The sequence below is a fragment of the Oryctolagus cuniculus genome, chromosome 13, assembly GCF_964237555.1.
Source record: "Oryctolagus cuniculus chromosome 13, mOryCun1.1, whole genome shotgun sequence".
Taxonomy (NCBI): domain Eukaryota; kingdom Metazoa; phylum Chordata; class Mammalia; order Lagomorpha; family Leporidae; genus Oryctolagus; species Oryctolagus cuniculus.
This window is the reverse complement of record NC_091444.1, coordinates 30,007,919-30,030,198: the sequence shown is the minus strand read 5'-3', so window position 1 is coordinate 30,030,198 and position 22,280 is coordinate 30,007,919. Positions and strand designations below refer to the sequence as shown.

The following is a 22,280-nucleotide window of genomic DNA, read 5'->3' as shown; positions in this document are numbered from 1 at the left end:
CCAGTTGCTCCTCTTCCAGTCCAGCCCTCTGCTGTGGCCCGGGAAGGCAGTGGAGGATGGCCCAAGTGCTTGGGCCCTGCACCCCATGGGAGACAAGGATAAGTACCTGGCTCCTGGCTTTGGATCAGCACAGTGCACCGGCTTCAGTGAGCCAGCCATGGCAGCCATTTGTGGGGTGAATGAATGGAAAAAGGAAGACCTTTCTCTCTCTCTCACTGTCTAACTCTGCATGTCAAAAAATTAAAAAAAGAGATAGTATAAGGACATTTTTGAAGTGTTGAAACTCTTGTATCCTGATTATATGAATATTCTTCTGTTAAAATTCATAGGCTTGTACACATAAGAAATACTAATTTTCCTAATGATATTCCTTAAATTAAGTTAAAATAAAAAGAGAATGCCTTAAAATTCTTTTTTTATTTTATTTAATGAACATAAATTTCCAAAGTACAGCTTATGGATTACAATAGCTTCCCCCCCCCCATAACTTCCCTCCCACCCACAACACTCCCCTCTCCCACTCCCTCTCCCCTCCCATTCACATCAAGATTAATTTTCAATTATCTTTATATACAGAAGATCAATTTAGCATATATTAAGTAAAGATTTCAACAGTTTGCACCCACAGAGAAACACAAAGTGTAAAATACTATTTGAGTACTAGTTATAGCATTAATTAAACACCTGAGAGTAATTGTGTATTAATTACAGAGTTCAACCAATAGTTTTAAGTAGAACATAAAAAATACTAAAAGGGTAAAGTATTAAGTTCTTCTTTTTTCTTTTTTTTTTGTTTGTTATATAGTTTTTTTTTATTTAATAAATGTGAATTTACAAAGTGCAACTTTTGTATTGTTGTGGCTCCCCCCCACCTCCCTCCCTCCCGTGGCTCTCCCCTCTCCCACTCCCTCTCCCATCCCGCCCTTCATCGAGTTTCATTTTCAATTACCTTCATATACTGAAGATCAACTTAGTATATACTAAGCAAGGATTTCAACAGGCTGTACTCACACAACCGCACAAGGTATAGGGTATTGTTCGACTAGTAGTGTTGTTTTTAAGTTTCATAGTAAAACACATTAAGGACAGAGATCCTACGTGGGGAGCATGTACCCAGTGACTCCTGTTGTTGATTTAGCAATTGGCACTCTTATTTATGATGTCAGCAATCACCCGAGACTCTTGCTATGAGCTGTCTAGGCTATGAAAGCCCCTTGAGTTCACTGACTCTGAACTTGTTTAGTCAAGGCTGTATCACAGTGGAGGTTCCTTCCTCCTTTCAGAGAAAGGTGCCTCCCTCCTTGAAGGCCTGTTCCTTCTGCTGGGGTCTTGTTCACCAGGATCTTTCATTTAGATTGTTTTTTGCCACCGTGTTATGGCTGAGAATGCCTTAGAATTCTACTTCTGCTTTATAAATAGGGAAAGTGGGACATAGGAACATAGCCAAGACATTCAACTAGTCAAGATTTGAATTATCATGATTAAATATTGGGTTCAATCCTTAGAGATAGTGGGTTATCTAACAATGAGATGACTTTGTATGTGTGATTTAGTGTATTTTTCTGGTATGTTGATAGAACACAAGAAATCAAATATATCTTCATTAAAATTACAATAAAAATCCTTATTTTTAAAAAAGAAGCAAAAATGTCTTAGTCATAAACTAGACTCCATATTTCAGGTAATATTTTACATGATCACATCCTAATCAAAGAACAAATTCTGCATAGTGCTTTGCTAGTTTAATGTTCAATAGTGAGTGGGTGAGATCATGAGTTCTGGGGTCAAATTGTCTGGCTTCTCATCCATTTTTTCCCTTCTTAGGTGTCTGACCTTCACTAACTTAAACTAGTAATTACTAGAAGAATAATGTCTTTGGTGTTCATTGAGCTGCTGAGGTAGAATCCCCAAAGCTTATCCAATCTTTCATGGACAAACAGAAAGATTTATAGTAATTGGGGAGCATAGAATATGGAGGGTCAATGGACCTCCTTTAAATGACAAAAGATGATTTTTTTATGAATTATTTCAGATCAAGGACTCAGGTGTTTCCATTTTCATTGTGTTACATTAAGGGGACTCTAACTACCATTGAAATCCTGTGAGAACAAGGATCCTCATTGGTTCTTTTTGATACTGTAAATCACAGCAATCTTCTATGGTGGGTTTTGGCAATTGGCAATGGAAAGTCATGAATAGCTTCCAAGCTTTGAGAAGAAAGAGACTTTCCATTGTGTACAAAGCCGAGGTTGAGAATCTAGGCCCTAGTGTCTTTTACATGCTACTACTGTTGAAAAATAAAGGGATTGTTGGGGAGCATAACAGAAGATCATGGCTTAATTGTGTAAGAGTAAAATCTTGTTGGAGATAGGACAGTATAAGGATCAGGAACTACAGAGGAGTGAGGAAGTACAATGTTGTTAATAGCCTTCTAAATATTACTCAAAGTGGTACACAAGCCATTTATCATTTTGATGGAATGAAAAAGGTATTATGAGATAATGACTTCTTTCCAAAGATAGTTGGATACAGTAGATCACAGTTATTCCATAGCTCCTTTTTTTCTTACATTAATAAAAGATTAATTTGGGGTCCGTTTCAAGAAGGACATAGCCAAATTGTTAGAGACTTTCAAAGGCTTAGCTTTCTTTGTGAATTTCATATCTCAACTGTTTTTACTGTAGAGGCTTTTGGATTAAGATTCCATGTCTGGTTTTGGTCATGGAGGCACCAGGTAGTGGGTAATCCATCTTTGCCATCACTAAATTATTGATGAGGATTCTTTTTTTCAGAAGATTTATTTATTATTTATTTGAAAGGCAGAGAGAGTGAGAGAAAGCTTTCATCTGTTAGTTCACTTCCCAAATCATTGCAGTATCTGGGAATGGGCCAGACTGAATTCAGGAAGCAGTAATTCCATCCAGGTCTCCCATGTGGGTGGCACGGACCTGAGCACTTGGGCCGTCTTCTGCTGCTTTCCCGGGCACATTAGCAGGGAGCTGCATTGGACGCCAAGCTGCCAGTTCTCAAATAAGTGTTCAGATATTCAATGCTGGCATAGCAAGTGGCTGTTTAACAGTGTCAGCCCCATGACAGAGATTCTTCTGGGAGTTGTAGAAAGAGGTTTCCGGGTCCACCATTTAATGCTGGTATCTCATTTATGAAGTCAACCTCCTCTGAACAGATGTACTAGGTTAGAATTACTGTACAAAAAAAAAAAAAAAGTGTCTTTGATTCAACAGAGGGCAAAGAAATCCAAAAGCAGATTTGAAATTTCTCACACTATGACATTTTGGTTATTTGTAGGAAGGCATAAAAGAAAAGTAGTAGGGTTTAGGATAGATGATGCACTTCACTATCAATTAGACACCGACTTTGTCCATTTTCTGCTGTGATAATAGCATAATACAGGCTAGGTATTTGTACACATCAGAAGTTTTATTGGCTCACTGTTCTGGAGGCTGGGAGTTCCAAGAGCATAGCACAGATCTGGTGAGGGGCTTCAGTATGCTTTATCCCATCATGGAAAGTGGAAGTGAGCACCTATGAGAGAGGAAGTCAGGGCAAACTCATCCTACAACCAATTCACTGCCCTGATAAAGGTCCCATCACTTCCCAAAGGTCTCACCTCTGAACAGTGCTGCCATGACTGTCACATTTCAACATGAATTTGGGAGGGGACATTCAAACCATAACAAATATAAAACCTTCTGTTTGTATAACTATATAGTGTGGGGAGCAACTCGGATTAGACTAAGTTACTGGAATTAAGACTTATTCTATGCATCTGCTCTCCCACAATATGGTGCTGGGAGAGGAGTAAACAGCTTCTACGCAGCTCTCGCCAACTTGAGTGATGACCTGCAGGAGCTGATCCTGCTCCTGATTGGAGGAGAGCAGCATACTCGGCGTGTGGGTAGCAGAGTTGGGATTGGTGGAAGAGGACTATAAAGGAGGAGAGAGACGGCATGCACCAGGAACATCTAAGGGGAACACCTGAGGAACATCTGAGCAGCCCCCGAGAGAGCCGGCCGGCGGTGTGCCGCTCCCCCGCGGAAGTGGGGAAAGTGGCAGGGGGAACCGCCCTTCCACGGAGGTGGAAGGGTCGGTAGCCAACCCGGGAAGAACCAGCAGCAAACCCGGGGAGGGCCGAGCAGACAAAAGAATAGCGCAGGGTCTTGTGTCATTCCTCCGCGAAGAGGGGGAGTGACATAATGGTGCCGTGACTCGGATAGGGAAACCTAGGAGGGAAGAAACGGGAAAAAGTGGGAAAATACCGGAGAGAGATTAGAAAGAGCCTAGGGAAAAGCCGGATGGAAAAAGTGCCGGAAGAAGTTAGGATTGAAAGCGAAAGTGAAAGCTGGAGGAAACATAGACTCAGATGTGGACTATGGCGGGGAAGCTACGAGATTAAAAGTGAAAGCGAAAGCTAGAACAAACAGACTTGGATACGGACTGTGGGGAGAAGCCAGGAGAAATGAGAGGGGAATGTTGTTGGAAGAAAAGTTAGGAAACATACCAGGTAGAGAAAAATATGTTAGGGAGGATGAAGCCGCGGGGGCAGGCCGAGGCGGAGACGTAAGCTAGATTGGAATTCGTCAAGTCAGCCCGGGGAGCAAAAGGCAAAAAGCTAAAACCAGAGGCGGAGACGCGTAACCTAGGTTGGAATCCATCAGATTAGCCCGGGGAGCAAAAGACGGGAAGCCAAACCGAAAGGCGCAGATGTAAGCTATAGGTTGCATTTCGTCAGGTTAGCCTGGGGAACTTAGACTGAAAACCGGTGGCGGAAACGTGAGCTAGGCTGTGTGATTCGCGGAAGCCGCAGCGTGCAGAGAGAGCGCGCGGGGCACTAGTGGGGAGAGTGCATGGGGCGTGAGTAGATAGGGAATGCGGGGCTGGTGCGGAGGCCATGGTGCAGGCACGAAGGGCACAGAGACCACAGAGTGCAGGAGAAGCTGGGAAGCCGCGCAGATAAGAGAAGCACAGAGCCGGGAAGCCGCCGCGGGGCGAGGCGCCGAGAAGCAGCCTCGGGGCAGGCGCCGGGAAGCCTCGGGGATAAGAGAAACAGAAGTTTAGAAGTAAAATGAGAGAAATAGGAATGCTGGCAGATAGAAGTAAAATAGGAGAGATAGGAATGCCCGGAGGTAGAGAAATAGAGAAAAATAAGGCCTCCCCACAACACGGCAATGAGAGAGCTTGGATTCGGTCTGCCTGATTAGCAAGATGATAAGCACCTGCTGGCGGCTAGCAGCTTATGCGCCGCAGGTCACCGAAGACAGGCACATTATCAACACCAATAATTCCCCCTACAAGACGGCAATGAGAGGGCTCGGATTCGGTTTGCCTGATTGGTAGGGCTTGTAAGCACCTGCAGGCAGTTCTAGCAGAGCAGAGCATGCGCTGCAGGGCACCGAACACAGGCACGCATCAGCGCCTAAAAACCTCCTCACAACATGGTGAAGAGAGGACCCGGATTCGGTTTGCCTGATTGGTAGGGCTTGTGAGCACCTGTGGGCAACTCTAGCAAGCAGGGCAGAGTGTGCCGCGGAGCACCGAAGACAGGCGCGTATCAACGCCAAAAAATAAAAAGAAAGGGGGAACTGTGGGGAGCAACTCGGACTAGACTAAGTTACTGGAATTAAGACTTATTCTATGCATCTGCTCTCCCACAATATGGTGCTGGGAGAGGAGTAAACAGCTTCTACGCAGCTCTCGCCAACTTGAGTGATGACCTGCAGGAGCTGATCCTGCTCCTGATTGGAGGAGAGCAGCATACTCGGCGTGTGGGTAGCAGAGTTGGGATTGGTGGAAGAGGACTATAAAGGAGGAGAGAGACGGCATGCACCAGGAACATCTAAGGGGAACACCTGAGGAACATCTGAGCAGCCCCCGAGAGAGCCGGCCGGCGGTGTGCCGCTCCCCCGCGGAAGTGGGGAAAGTGGCAGGGGGAACCGCCCTTCCACGGAGGTGGAAGGGTCGGTAGCCAACCCGGGAAGAACCAGCAGCAAACCCGGGGAGGGCCGAGCAGACAAAAGAATAGCGCAGGGTCTTGTGTCATTCCTCCGCGAAGAGGGGGAGTGACATAATGGTGCCGTGACTTGGATATGAAGCCTAGGCAGGGTTTAGTGTCGTTCCTCCATGAAGAGGGGGAGCGACATAATGGTGCCGTGACTCAGATAGGAAACCTAGGCAGGGTTTAGTGTCGTTCCCCCGCGAAGAGGGGGAGCGACAATATAGAAATGCTTTCCTTGGGTTAAGGATGGTCACAAATCAACCAGAGCAGCTACATTCAGGGAGACATGTTGGTCTGTCGACATTTGTCCTCTTTATGCTTTTATTTTAAATTCTAATCTTTCTAGCTAAGACAGAGCAAGGGTTCTCTCAGTGTCTGTTTTCCTTACAATAGTGATGGTTGCCATTGCGCAGACCAGACATAGAGGCATCTTTATTCTTGATTTATCTAATTGCTTAACATAAAAAGCTGATAATTTGGCCTGGTCTTTTTTTCATTTTTCTTTTTTTAAAAGGCTTATTTACTCTATGTATTTGAAAGGCAGAGCTACAGAAAGAGAGAGACAAAGAAAGAGATCTTCCATCTGCTGGTTCCCTCCCCAAATGGCTGCCATAGTCATGTCTAGACCAGACAAAAGCTCCATCTTGGTCTCCCACATGGGTGGTAGAGGCCCAAGGACTTGAGCCACCTCCACTGCCTTCTCAGGCACATTAGCAGCAAGCTGGATCGGAAGCAGAGCAGTAGGACCCAAACTTGCAACATGGGATGTCAGTGTCATAAACAATGGTGTAAGCTGCTATGCCACTGCTGTGCCATCTCTGTTTTAATTTTCTGAGTCAAAGTATCTAAGTTCTCAGTAAGCTCTTGTCATTTAGCCAGCAACAATTTGCTACACTAACTTCCGCTCTCTGGGTAGCTATGATACCTTCTTTACCTTTACTGAGACCAAAGTACTCTTGGCAGATGGTATTTAAATAGTGTCTGAGACCAGGCATGGATTTATGTTTTGCCTGTTTATGGAACTGGACATTTTTATTACTGTAAAATATACATGACATAAAATTCACCATTTTAGCCATTTTAAATGCACAGTTAGTGGCATTGAGTTTATTCACATTGTTGTGCAACCATCACCACTAGCCATCTTCAGAACTCTTTTATCTTCCCTTATCTGAAACTCCATCCCCATTAAGCATTAACTCCCCCGTGAACTCCTACCCTCAAACCCTGGCAATCACTATTTTACTTTGTGTCTCTGCAAATTTGACTTCTTGGTTACTCATATAGTTGGAATCCTGCAATACTTATCTTTTTGTGACTGGCTTCTTCCACTTAGCATAATATTCTTAAGGTTCCTCCATGTTGCAGTGCGTGCCAGTATCCCATTCCTTTATAAGGCTGAATAATATTCCTCTGCATGTATAGACCACATTTCTTTATCTGTTCTTCAATGGACTCTTCCTTTTGATTGCTATGAAGAATCTAATTGAGACCTTGTGTATACACATGTTTCTTCAAGCTACTGCTTTCAATTCTTTTTTTTTTAAGAGTTAGTTATTTATTTGAAAGGCAGAGAGCCACACAGAGAGGGAAAGACAGAGACACTGAGAGACAGAGAGGCAGACAGAAAGTACTTCCATCTATTGGTTCACTCCCTAAGTGACTGCAATAGCCAGAGCTGGGCCAGGTCAAAGCCAGGGGCTAGAAATTCCATCCAGGTCTCCCAAAAGGGTGGCACAAATCCAATTACTTAGGCCATTATCCAGTTCCTCACAGGGCCATTAGCTGGATCACAAGTGCAGTGTATCTGGGACTGAAATCAGCACTCTGATACGAGATATAAGTATTTCAAACAACAAGTTAACCCACTGCACCACAGTGCCCACCCCCAGTTGCTTTGAGTATATATTCAGAAATAGATTTGCTGTATCATATGATAATCCTCTGTTTAATTTTTGAGGAACTGCCATACTCTCTTCCACGACACCTATACAATTTTATATCCCAGTAACAACATGCAAAAGTTCATATGTCTCCATATCCTTGCTAACATTTGTTATTTTCTTTGTTCTTATACCTTTTCACATAGGTGTGAGGTGATATGTCATATGATTTTGGTTTGTATTTCCCTAAGGCTTATAATATTGAGCATGTTTTCACTTCCCTACTGACCACCTGCATTTCTTCTTTGGAAAAAAAAATTCTATCCCAGTCCTTTGTCTATTTAAAAAGAAGATATTTTTATTACCAAAAAAGTTTTTTTTAATAATTTTAAGACATTTATTTGTTTATTTGAAAGTGTTACAGAGACACAGAGAGAGGGAGGGAGGGAGGGAGGGAGGGAGGGAGGGAGGGAGGGAGAGAGAGAGAGAGAAGTCTTCTATCTGCTGGTTTACTCCCCAAATGGCTGCAACAACCAGGCCAAAGCCAGGAGCTTCATCCAGGTCTCCCACATGGGTGTCAGGCCATCTTTGGCTTCATTTCCAGGTGATTAGCAGAGAATAGGTTCAAAGGTGGAACAGCCAGGTGACAAACCAGCACCTTTATGGGATGCCAGTGTTATAGATGGCAGTTTTACCTGCTGTATCACAGCACTGGCCCCAAAAATATTCTTTGCACATTCTGAACAATAATCTCTCATCAGAAATATAATTTCCAAGTATTTTCTCCCATTAGTTGCCTTTTTATTCTGTTGATTTTGTTTTTGGATACGTGGAAGTTTTAAATTTTGAAGTCCGATTCATCTTTTTTTTTCTTTTATTGCCTTTGTTGTCATATCAAAATAATTATTGACAAATGTAACATCATGAAGTTTCTCCTCTTTTTTCTTTTTATTTATTTATTTATTTATTTGAGAGGCAGAGTTACAGACAGAGAGGTGGAGAGACAGAGAGAGAGGTCTTCCATCCACAATGGCTGGAGCTGGACCTATCTAAAGCCAGGAGCCAGAAGCTTCTTCCCAGTCTCCCATGCAGGTGCAGGGCCCAAGAATTTGGGCCATCTTTTACTGTTTTCCAAGGCTTAGCATGGAGCTGGATCAGAAGAGGAGCATCCAAGACATGAACTGATGCCCATATGGGATGCTGATGCTGCAGGCAGACACTTAGCCCACTACACCAGAGTGCCGGCCCCTCCCTCGTTTTTCTTCTAAGAGTTTTAAATTTTAGTTTTTATGACTAGTCTTGGGTTAATTGTTGTAGTATATAGATAAGGGTTCAATTAATTCGTTAGCATATAGCTATCCAGTTTCCTCAATGCTATTTGTTTAATAAATTGTCCTTTGCCTATCACATGGTCTAGGAAACCTTGCTGAAAATTATTTGACCAAATGCATGAGATTTTATTACTAACTTATTCCATGGATCTATATGTCTGTCTTGGTACCAGTACCACAATGCTTTGATTACTGTAATTTTTCCTTTTTTACTGTAATTTTTTCCTTTTTTTGTTTTGCTTATTTTATTTTGTTTTTTAATCAGGAGGTATTAGGTCTCCAACTTCATTCTGTTTCAAAATTATTTGGTTATTTGGGATACTTTGAGATTATACATGACTTTTAGGATTTTGTTTGTTTCTGCGAAACATCAAGATCTTGATAAAGATTGCATTGAATCCACATATCATTGTGGGTGGTGTAGATATTTTAATAATACTGTCTGCCAATTCGTGAATGTAGATTCTTTTTTCCATCTAGTTATGTCTCCTTTGGTTTCTTTCAGCAATATTTTTCAGTATACCTGTGTTTTACTTCCTTGAGTTCATTTTTAAGTATTTTATTTTTTATGCTATTTTAAATGGAATCATTTCCATAATTTCATTCTCAGATGAATAATTCCTATGCATGGAACAGCATCTGATTTTTTTGTGATTATCCTGCAACTTTGCTGAATTCTTTTATTCATTTTATCAGTGTTTTCTGTGTATGATATCATGTTTTCTGAGAACACCAATAATTTTATTTTTTTTACTTGCAATATGGAGGCATTTTATTTCTTTTTGTTGCCTAATTGCTATAGCTGTAACATCCAGTACTATGTTGAAATGAAGTGGTAAATGGCCGGCGCCGCAGCTCAATAGGCTAATCCTCTGCCTGCAGTGCCGGCACAGCGGGTTCTAGTCCCGGTCGGGGTGCTGGATCCTGTCCCAATTGCCCCTCTTCCAGTCCAGCTCTCTGCTGTGGCCCGGGAAGGCAGTGGAAGATGGCCCAAGTGCTTGGGCCTTGCACCTGCATGGGAGACCAGGAGAAACACTGGCTCCTGGCTTTGGATCAGTGCAATGCGCTGGCTGCAGCGGCCACTGGAGGGTGAACCAACAGTAAAGGAAGACTTTTTCTCTGTCTCTCTCTCTCACTGTCCACTCTGCCTGTCAAAAAAAAAAGAAAGAAAGAAAGAAATGAAGTGGTGAAAGCTAACATCTTCCTCCTAGTCTTAGAGAAAACCTTTCTCTTTCACTGATGACTATTCTGTTAATGTAGGTTTTTTCATATTATTTTTTCCATATTTATTATCTTTTAAAAAAAGATTTATTTTATTTATTTGAAAGAGTTACAGAGAGAGGTAGAGACAACGAGAGAGGTCTTCCATCCACTGGTTCACTCCCCAGATGGCTGCAACAGCCAGAGCTGAGCCGATCCGAAGCCAGGAGCCAGGAGTTTCTTCCGGGTCTCCCACGTGCGTGCAGGGGCCCAAGGACTTGGGTCATCTTCTACTGCTTTCCCAGGCCATAGCAGAAAGCTGGATTGGAAGTGAGGCAGCCAGGACTTGAACCAGCGCCCATATGGGATATTGGCACTTCAGACCAGGGCTTTAACCCGCTGTGCCACAATGCTGGCTCTATCGTTTATTATCTTAAAGTGATTTCCTTCTGTACCTATTTTGTTTAGTATTTTTATAATGAAAAGGATTACCTTTTTTCAGTAAGATTTATTTATTTATTTGAAAGGTAGAGTTAGAGAGAGAGAAAGAGAGAGAGGGAGAGAGAGAGAATCTTCCATCCCCTGGTTTACTCCCTAAATGGCCACAATGTGCAGGGCAGGGCCAGGCTGAAGGCAGGAGCCAGGAGCTTCCTCCAGGTCTTCTACATGGGTGGGAGGGCCAATGGACTTGGACCATCCTCTGCTAACTTTCCCAGACAACCTTAACAGGGAGCTGGATTGAAAGTGGAGCAGCTGGGTCTCAAACCAGCACCTATATGGGATGCCTGCATTGCAGGCAGTGGCTTTACCCACTACACCAAACACCAGCCCTGAATTGCTTTTCCTCATAACTGAAATGGCCATGTTTTGTTTGTTTTTTGTTCCTTCTGTTAATATGCTGTATTACATTGACTTACCCATGTTGACCCACCCTTGCATTCCAAGAATAAATCCTACTTGCTCCTGTGGTATAATCCTTTTAGTGTGCTATTGAATTCAGTTTGCTAATATTTTGTTGAAGATTTGGTAGCATAAGTGATATTGGTGTGTAGTTTTCTTTATTTTTAGTGTATTTTTCAGATTTTGGTTTCAGAATAATCCTTGCCTCATAGATTGAATTAAGAAGTACCGCCTCCCCTTAAAAGAGTATGAGAAGGATTGTTGTCAATTTTTCTTTAAATGTTTGATAAAATTGACCATCTGGGCTAGTGCTTTGTTAGGAGGGTGCTGATTAATGAACAAATCTTCTACTAGTTATAGATCTGTTAAGATTTTCTATTCATAATGATTCAGTCGTAGTAGGCTGTGTGTTTTAATTATTTGTCCATTTCATCTAAAGGATAGGGTTTTGACTAATGAATATAGAGAGGAAAGACCTCAGGGATAGCTGTTAAGAATTCCTGTCCTATTATTACATGCTTTTTTACATCAATTCATAGTTAAATATTGTCCAATTTTTTTTATTTTTTTATTTTTAATTTTTTTAAAATTTTTTTGACAGGCAGAGTTGACAGTGAGAGAGAGAGAGAGACAGAGAGAAAGGTCTTCCTTTGCCTTTGGTTCACCCTCCAATGGCCACCACAGCCGGCGCACTGTGGCCGGCGCACCGCGCTGATCCGATGGCAGGAGCCAGGAGCCAGGTGCTTTTCCTGGTCTCCCATGGGGTGCAGGGCCCAAGCACCTGGGCCATCCTCCACTCCAGCTCCCTGGCCACAGCAGAGAGCTGGCCTGGAAGAGGGGCAACCGGGACAGAATCCGTCGCCCCGACCGGGACTAGAACCCGGTGTGCCGGCGCCGCTAGGTGGAGGATTAGCCTAGTGAGCTGCGGCGCCGGCCGTTGTCCAATATTTTTTAAAGATTTATTCATTTATTTGAAAAAGGAAGAGACAGAGACAGAGAGAGATCTCCCATCTGCTGGTTCACTCCCCAAATGGCCACAACTACCAGGGTTTGGCCAGTCCAAAGCCAGGAGCTTGGCACTGTATCTGGGTATCCCATGTGGGTGGCAGAGGCCCAAATACTTGAGCCATCTTCCGCTACTTTCCCAGGAGCATTGTGAGGGAGCTGGATTGGAAAGGTAGCAGCCGGACTTGAACAGCTGTCATATCAGATGCCAGTGCTGCAGGTGGCTGCTTCATCCACTGCCCCACAATAGCAGCTGCTGTCCAGTATTTTTTATATCATTTGGTAAGCAACTCATGATGTTGTTGCCACCTAACCTATAGGATATCCAGACTTCCAGAGATATGACTTGAACATGGTATTTTTATCTCCTTTCACTAAATGGATCTTCCCATTGAAAGTATTTTGTTTGGCTTGGTGAAACAAATGTAGTCTATTAAGGAAACTCTAATCATAGGCCATGTAAATTTGTCAGTAGTTTATCAATGAATCTATTATCCTTTAAAAAAAATCACACTAAACAAGAATGTATTCGTTGGCATTTTTTCCTATCCTGCTGCATGGTCTGCATTACCAGACTTAACATGCACATTTATTAGAAGAGAGGAAGTAGGCAACATAGACTTACTTCTAAACTGGCATATGTGAATGAGCAGACATGCATGTTTCTATGTTTAACACAACAATTTTGGGTTGTGTTGAAATTTTTGCAACTCCATGACATTATTCTGTTTCACTAATTCTGTCCATCAGTTGGCATCTGCAAGATGGTTACAATAAAACTTAATTGTGAGTCATAGCATATTTTTTTAATTCTTGTAATGATTGTTATTGTCCTGACTTGACAGGTGAAGTATGCTGTCCAGATGAACAGCACAATCGGGTTTCTGTTGGCATCGGTGACTCCTGCTGTGGCAGAATGCCATACTCCACCTCAGGAAACCAGATTTGCTGTGCTGGGAGGCTCCATGATGGCCATGGCCAGCAGTGCTGTGGCGGACAGATTGTGAGCAAAGATTTAGAGTGCTGTGGTGGAGAAGAAGAGGGTGTGCTGTACAGTCACCTTCCAGGTAAGGGGCCTTTTCTATCTTCAGTAGATAAGACAATCTGAGCAGAGGGTGAGAAATTTGCCCTAGAACTACAACGAATAGTTAAAGTTCACGTTCATTGTATCCAACACAGTCAGAAACACATTGTACAGCAAAAAAAAAAAAAAAAAGTAATCTCCCATATTTTGTGTATACCTGATGCATTTGTTGTGGATAAAAAGATTTCCATTCAAAAACTATTAGTATGCAAAATTATAATAATATGCTTATATTACAGTTCTACTCTTATTCTATTTATACATATGAAACTAGTACTAATATTTATAGAAGTAATTGTTATTGAACACTTATTAACAGGTGCTGTGTGCAAAGTTTTGTATCTTGTTACCTCAATTAATCTTTACAACAATCTTACAAAATAGGTACTATTAACCTCACTTTAAAAATGAGGAAAATTAATTATAAAAATTATAAATCTACTATAGAAAAATAAAAATACTACTAGTATGAAAAATTATATTTTGTAATTCCTGACTTCCATTTACCCTCTGCATGCTTGGTGTGTACCTGATAACGTCTTCAAATGACAATGGCTATGCACTATAATTAAGAGAGAACAGAAAGAGGAGCTTCTCTTTTCTCGAGTGATTGATTAATCAAAATTATGTTTTTAAATTATGTAAGATTAGAAAAATTTTTAAGCTTCATGACTCATTATTATAATATTAATTGCAATATTAATATTGTCAACTTTGGAGAAATCTTTTCTGAAGGTTTTTCTAAGATTTCTGGGAATTTTAAGTTTTCTTAAAGTGATTTGTAGTGACTTGTCTTAACTATTTGTTGAGTTCACATCAGGATTCTGTGTTTTGTGGAAATCCTTTTTCTATGACTGAATTTGAGTTGTGTGTTATCATTGATGTCACTATTTTGTATGCAAATCAGCAAGCAGTGTAATTTTTCCCAATGTATTTTTAAATTACCTTTCTTAATAATTTATAATATAAAATAATCAGATTACATATGTATTGCTTCAAGTCTAAATCCATCATTTTCTTTTAATAGTTTACCATTTTGAGTATGATCCGAAGTTTATTTTATAATGATCCTCTTCTTGATGTCAAAATAATTCTAATTTATTATATTTTTTCATTTTTATAGTTTTTGTCTCAATTATTACTTTTTCTATATGTTTTTATTTCCTTAAAGCATCCCTTTTTAGGCTTCATATTAGGAATATATAATTTCTCATGATTTTAATCTTTCTAAATTGCAGCTAAATTGGCATATTCAAGCCTTAACATTTATATGGAAGTGACTGAAACCACAAAATATATCTACTGGACCCAAATTAATTATTTCCAAGACCAAAATTTTCTTTAGTTAGATTTCAAAAATAGCCATTTTCACTATCCTTTAATGAATATGAAGGCCTATAGGGCAAAGAGCAAGTTAAAGAGGCCAGAGAGGGTGGAATGGCCAATGCAAATTATGTTTAAATATTATACTTTTGCAAATTTTGTAAAAATACATAACCGTGTTTGATACAGTAGGGGCTCATTTGAGCAATGGACCCTGAAGCCCAAGCTTCATTAGCTTTTGTGTAAATCCACTCCTCCAACTAACACGTACAGGAACTCCAACTCCTCTTTAAATGTGATTGCAGGACATCACCATATCTTGACGGAAGGGACTGTGAATTCTCTACTGCCCTCCCATAGTTTATTCTCTTTTACGAAGTCATCAAAGAGTTGTGCATGACGTAACTCACAATTATTTAAATGGATTATTATAGTGTTATTCATAAATACCACATATAAGAACATGATATTCCTCTCTTCTGTATAAAATTCTGATGAAAACTATTAAGAAGAGGGCTTCACACAACACCAATCAAGCAAAAAGTAAATCAAGCAAAAAAAAAATTATCTTAGTCTGTCTTACTGAAAATACTAGACTCAGCATTGTGATGTTCCTTAAATAAGTAAGCCATGCTAAACTGAGTTATTCACAATTTAATTTCTATCCTTTCATTGTGGGAAAGATTCAGATCCCTCTTTGAGCCAAACAAACAAACAGACAAACAAAAAAACCCTGTGTTTCTTATTTTATCTTTTGAAAACTGATAAGTATGTTTCTGTGAATTTATAAATCATCCATTTGAGTCCATACTGAATCTATACTTTCTTAATTTCTAAATGTATCTCAATATGATACATTTAGAGGAAGATTATAACATATGCATAAATGTTTGATATTCTCATGTCATATTCTTGATTTTTATCAACCTTCCTGGCAATGGTGACAATGGATAAAGGAGTAGGTTTTAATTAGGATTTTTTGACCTCAGAAATTCAAGGATTGACTCCAATGGATAGCACAGAGTATATGAAACTGTATTATAAGGTAACAAGAAAGTTTACTTTGTCAGATGTAACAGCCAAATAACCAAAAATAAGTACACAGACAACAAAAACCAACCTGCTAGAATCTTCTTTGAAAGTGAGTGATGCATTGCATTATAACACGGCTAAGAGTCCAGTATAGATGCACAGTCCCTTCAGAAACTTCCCCATGGATTCTAGTCTTTTTTCTTAAATATTTATTTACTTATTTGAAAGGCAGTTACAGAGAGAGAGAAGCAGAGGCAGAGAGAGAAGTCTCCTATCTGCTGGTTCACTGCCCAAAAGACTGCAACGGCCAGGGGCTGGACCAGGCTGAAGCCAGAAGCCAGAAGCCAGGAGCTTCTTCCAGGTCTCCCATGTGGGTGCAGGGGCCCAGACATTTGGACCATCATCCACTGCTTTCCCAGCCATTAGCAGGGAGCTGGATCAGAAGTGGAGCAGCCAGGACTCAAACTGGCACTCATATGGGATGCTGGTGCCCCAGGCATTGGCTTTTCCTGCCACACCACAACACCAGCTTGAGTGTAGTCATAACAGAGTAGTGTGTTAAACATCTTTTCATTATTTTAACTAAATACCCGAGATGAACTTCTGGCAAAGGAGAGAGCGTATATCAGTTTACAGCGTGAAGGTTCACAGTTCAGGGTGGGTATCTCCATTACTCTTGATTCTGGTGGAAGCTGGCAATGACAGAGTTGGTACACAGGAACTATCAAGAGGTGATCCCAGAAGCAGAGACAGGAGTACTACTGAACTCAGCTTAAATAACCACCTCTCTCGCAAGAACTACACAATGCTTGGTTTCACTCTATTCTATAACATTTCACATCCCGACGACTTAAGCTCTCCTACCAGACCCACCTCTCAGATGCCATTATCAGATCAAACACTCACTATTAATGCATCACCCCTAACATAAGACTTCCGAGTTTAAACTTCTGTTAATGCTGGACTAAGTCTTTGGAAGTTTTCAGCATGGAAAGGCTTTATGTTGAATGTAAGAAGGACATGAGTTTTGTGGACCAAGAATGGAATGTTATAGATTGAACAGAACTGAGGGCCCCAAACTCATGCAGATGTTTCAGTAAGTAGCTGTTGGGTCCATTCCTGTTGCCAGAGGGAAAAGAGCATGGAATAACAAGTGTAGAAGTTTTTTTTCATTAATGAGGCCTAAAAATAGCAAATATTTTTATTATTAACTTTCCACTGACTAGAAATCAGATGTCTGTTGCCAGTAAGGATGATTGGGAGATTTGCCCATGAATCTCTTGCTTATGTGGCTAAGAAGGAATTCTAACTCCACCCAAATGGCTATAGAGTCTATGCTGTTAATGTCTGGAAGTGTCTGTACATGGACAAGCCCTGGATGCTCCCCGACTCAAACTGAATCGATGTTCATTAAATATGATGAGCAGCCCCAATGTAACATAATCATAATGCTGCAAAGGTTTAACGAATGATTGGGGGTGCAGAGAGACAGCATAGAATCTGCCGGTGATTACATACCATACCTGTTTGAGAAAATTAGAAGATGTGCTGTGTATCAGTGCTGGGCTCTAAGGCAATGGTTCTTAAGGTCTATCTTGCTAACTCAGTCTCTCATGAGGCTACCATGGAGTTCTCAGAGGTTTCACGGCATGTGGTATTGCAACAGATCAAGTGCAGAAACAAATAGGATTCAGTTGCCTTCTATTAAATGAGGAGTTAAAGAGGCCTACAAGAATGTAAAATAGTGTCATTCTTCTCACTAATTTTTTCATTTGGAAAATATTTATTTTTCCTAAGTATGTTAATGTATTATGCTTTATTGTTTTATGCAAATTAATAAATATATATATTAAAACTTTATCTTAAATTCTAACAATAAAAATCAGAGCTTTGAGTTATATAAATAAAAGTTATTTTGGGTCCTCAATAATTTGTAAAAGTATAAGGGAACCCTAAAACTAAAATTGAGACCCGCTGATGAAAATCATGGCCATTAGCTAACCTATACTGCGACTATCAGTACCTTCTTCTCTGTTAAAGTAGCTGAAAATAGTATTGGAGGTGATGCAAACACATTGCCTCCCCTATGCTAGAATATGTCAGAGTTTTAAAATAGCCACGTGTCTAATGTTAGTGTCTTTGTTCATCTGTTTTTTTTTTTTTATTTGCCGGTAGCCATATTCCTTCATTTAATAAATGTGCATTGTGCAGGGACTATATCTGAGATGTTCTTGGTGATATGTGACTATGAAAATGGCTAAGATTCTGTTTGGATACTCCAAAAGCACAATGGTTTTGTTATATTGAGATAGAAAAAATGTGAAGGAAAAAGAAAGAGAAAGAAGTCAGAGCACCGTTGCCATAAAGTAAAATGCATGGGCTCTAAGAAGGGGAGCAGAGATCACAGTCCATTAGGGCGATGGTTCTCCATCTTCTTCACTTTAAAATCTTTTGAAAGTTATAAACCCTCACTTTGCATAAAAATATACAGAATGACACAGAAATGTGCCTGCAACTTTATACACCCTTGAAGTCCACCCATGAACCCTAGTTTCTGGATCACTTCCTAATTTAACATGATGCCCTGCGTGGTCCAACATTTTTAAAACTGTGCCGTTCCTCAACTTCCAAGATGAGCTCTAGAGTTTCCCATGAGGCTGTGCACCTGCACCAACATAATGCTGGGGATCACGGTGGACTGAAGGAATGACACTTTGCTTCAAAAAGGAAAACAATCGAAACATCCGTATTTATTCTTTTGACCTCTCTGCAGGTTCCAGTGAAAATAGATTCCACATGTCCTTTCCCTGTCTCCACTCGGTTGCTCCTGTCACCCCAATGACTGTGACCTTAATGACCTCCCAGACTAGCCATGTGCCCCTCTTTCTCCTCAGCCTAGCAACACATCAAACCTGCTACACAAGTGTTTGGCCTTCAGAACATTGTTCCTAAGCCTGGCCTCTCTCCCTGCCTGGCATTGTGTGCCTGCCACGAGACAAGGCTGGCTCGTAAAACATCTCTTTATGTACTTTATTACTTAAACTCTTTTATTTGCCTGCAGGAGCCCTTTAACAAAATCACATTGAATTGACTTTCTCACACCAAATCAAATCTCCCTGGTCCCAGTTCAGTTGTCTTTGTCAATATGTATTTTATAAATGGAGTGAATTAACAGATGCTGTTGGAACAGAAGTGCTGGGGTAGCGTTTATGTTTTTAGTGCTCTCTCTGGGCAGATGAGTTGTGTAGGAGTGCTGTGCAGGTATCTCGGGATGAAAGTCATGCTTGCCATTCCGGTGGATCTGTATTCTTCACCATTTTCTTGGAATATATTTTAAACCTCTATTACTCATTTTCTTCTTAGTGTTTGCTTATATGGTTTTTATTGTTTATGCCGTTAATCTTGAGTTGGACTTGATTATATCTCTTAAATTAAAAGGTGAAAATTAAAGCCTCTCATTCATTCAAAGAGGACACGGTTTCCTATTAGCTATGGGAAACTGACCATGCTATTCCTTTGGGATAAATTCCCTTATTTCTATTATGAGTTTTGTCCATGCAGCTTTTGGTATGAAACTCGAGGTTGAAATTGCTTCTGAACAAAACACTGAGTCTCCAGGTTGTGGGCTCTGACTTCAGTGGAATGAACGATTACCACCAGTAAAATGGATGTTTTGTAAAATAGATGCAGGGAGCTTGGCAAAGAGGGAAGAAGAACAGAAATCCATGGCGCAAGAGCTACACTGAAAGAATACCTCCTAGGGAGATTTCCATATAATATATATATATATATATATATATATATATAAATCCATATAACATAATGATATTTTTATAGAAAATGTAACCTATAAGTGCTATTCAATATATTGGAAGCACTTGGGGAACATATCTAGTCGGCCCCTTCATTCTGTTTTGTGGTGGTGGTCACAGAGCCATCTACTGGTAAAGGCAAACCTGGATTTTTTTCTTTCATTCTCTACCCACTAACTTTTCATTTGTCCTAAGAATGAGTAATCACAAACAAATTTTTCCCCCTATTTCTTCTAGGCCTAAAATATAAAATTCTCTGTGTTAAAATGTCATCCCCACCATCAGTTCTAGAATTCCACAATGATTTGTCATATTCCATTCTTTTTTTTTATTTTAGTACTCTTTTTCTCTCAAAAGTGTGGTGCATATTTCCTGGTCTTCTTTTAGAAAAAAAAAAAAAACACAGAGTAAAAGCTTTGTGGATTTAACTATTTAGAAATTCATCAGGTAAATATGTTCATAAATGTTTCCTTCTCGGTTATGGACATTAAAGAAATGTTGGTAACATACTTGAAGTAGTAATAAGGTTGTGAGCATAAAATTCTTTCCTCCACAATTTTCTCAGTTATATCCAATGCAATGGAAGGCATTCATTAGATATATATGCCATATGGAAAGGCAATATGTTCTGTTTGATCTGAAAACTTCACGTCCACTAATTCACTGTGTACAGGACCACTTTAACAACACCTGCATCTTATTCAAAGAAGCTCTCTACCTTTGTACAAATTTAATGAAGAGCCTCTGGAAGAATGGACAGTCTGTCAATAATGCGTGACCTATTTTGTTTTTCTTTGGGCATATTTAAAATCGTGCACTCTATGTGTCAAAGTGCAAAAGTCAAGTGCTACATGTGATGAATTAGGTAGGGGTCAAAAGTTATTGCAATGCAGTTTCGGAAGATTGTCTGTCTCTGAATTTGCAGCTCATTCATGCTGAAGTGATGCACTATGGGAATTACTACCAAACTCTGCTCTGCAACATCTGCTCTCCCTAAGTGAGTTAGTGCACGTCAGACATCTTTATGTCAGAATATCGCAGTGATGGATGCAGTCTTCAGAAAATGCTGCATAAAAATCTGGTGTGCCGTTCTGGCCATTAAGTGAAATTACTATTTAAATTAATGGCACTGTCACAGTTTATCTGTGCAAAGAATGAACGCTGATTAGGGTATTAAGTAATTAGCAATTTATCACGCTGGAACAAGGTTGATAATAATTAAAGAAGTAATGGTTTACTAAAGAAACTAGAAAGGGAGTCACTTCTTGTTATGTGGGTGAAATCTTGGCTGAAAATTTCAATTCAGTAAAACAAAGATGAGGCTCTTTGTGAAAGAAGGCATCCTTTCTTTTTCTGGAATAAAAGCAGTTCATTGTCAAAATTTTCATTGACCTGTCAAAAGTCCCTCAGAGCGATCAGATGACTGATTAGGAGTTTTGAATTGGGTCAGTGTTTGCATTTTGATTTTCTACTTAAAGCATGGTACAACCGTGAAATAATTTGAGAGTAGAGGAAGAGAAAATATTCTGTTCCTGAGAGGGCCAGGTTTCAGAGTTTGATTGCTCTTTAAAATGGAAACATGAATTCTTTTAAGAAAATTGCTAGAGAAAAAAATGACAGTAAAGAACCAGAAGGCAGTAGAGAAATGTACAAACATTATAAAATTTGAAGCTGTGGGGTTTTGCTTTTACTCTCTGTGTATGTGTGTGTGCCTGTGTGTGTGTACACATACATTTACCCACCATCATCAGGACTCAGATTATGAGATAGCCCTGAGTACATTTGAGGGAACTCTTCCAGAAAATACTGAAACAACTAAAATAATTAATAAAACAGTTACTTTTGAGACAATTATCTTAAAGAGTTGTCATGTTTAGATAAATACTGCATGTCAAAAATCTGTGATGATCAGTATGTATCATTAATCACAGATAAATTCTTTTTAATTTGTTTTTTTTCTTCTTAATTGAATGATCAAAGAAAAGTTTCTTTGGAGCCACCTATGAATAAACGTCTTCCTTGAGGCTGGTGCCAAACCACACTCTATTTTCAATGATTTTTTTAAAAGGCACTAAAAATTCTTTGGTCTGTTATTAGGAGTGTTTTTTTATAATATAGGTGTTTGTACGGAACCAGATTAAACAATTCAGGACCCCAGGGCACTTTGAATTTGAAGTTCTCTATGTTATCAGTAGAGACTAATAATAAATAAACAAAATTTGAATTAAAATAAATAATTCATCACATTATGCTGCTATATAACTGGATATAAATTCTAATATGATAGCACTGTGACATGGCGTATAGGCACCTTAATTTCTAGCTTAATCTGACTCTAGAGTATTGTTTATTTATTCATGCTTTTATGTCTAAATTTCTGCTGTGTCGCTTCTATGGCAATATCCAAATGATGTGAACACAGGCAACTAAACTGAATTTGATATGGGGAAGAAAAAGAGTCAGTCGGCATTCTCCGGCACATGTGTCTTTCATTGAGATGTGAGCATTCATGATCCTCCCAGCAAGGTCTTTCTGCTGCTGCTTCCAACCTCTCAGCCATATGTACTGATAGGTCTAGAACTGAGCAAAGCTCAAAAGTCACTGGCTGGTTGGTGCGCCTTATCAGGGAACATGCTCAGCTGGTTTTGAATGCCAAATCTGTCTCGTGAAGAAAGAATGGTTACCGCCACTGCTGCA

The 22,280-nt window shown here is 40.0% G+C and overlaps 1 protein-coding gene across 5 annotated transcripts in view; it reads left to right on the top strand.

The window, feature by feature from the left end:
* Positions 1 to 22,280, top strand: part of USH2A (usherin) — an 848,241-nt gene that overhangs the window by 638,402 nt on the left and 187,559 nt on the right. For all 5 annotated transcript variants that reach the window (XR_011381453.1, XM_070055318.1, XM_008268426.4 and 2 more), the window contains exon 50: positions 13,178 to 13,399. Coding sequence is in view for 4 of the 5 variants with exons in the window: in XM_070055318.1 (XP_069911419.1) it covers positions 13,178 to 13,399 (222 nt within the window). In the remaining variant the exon portion in view is untranslated. The remainder of the gene's footprint in view (positions 1 to 13,177; positions 13,400 to 22,280) is intronic.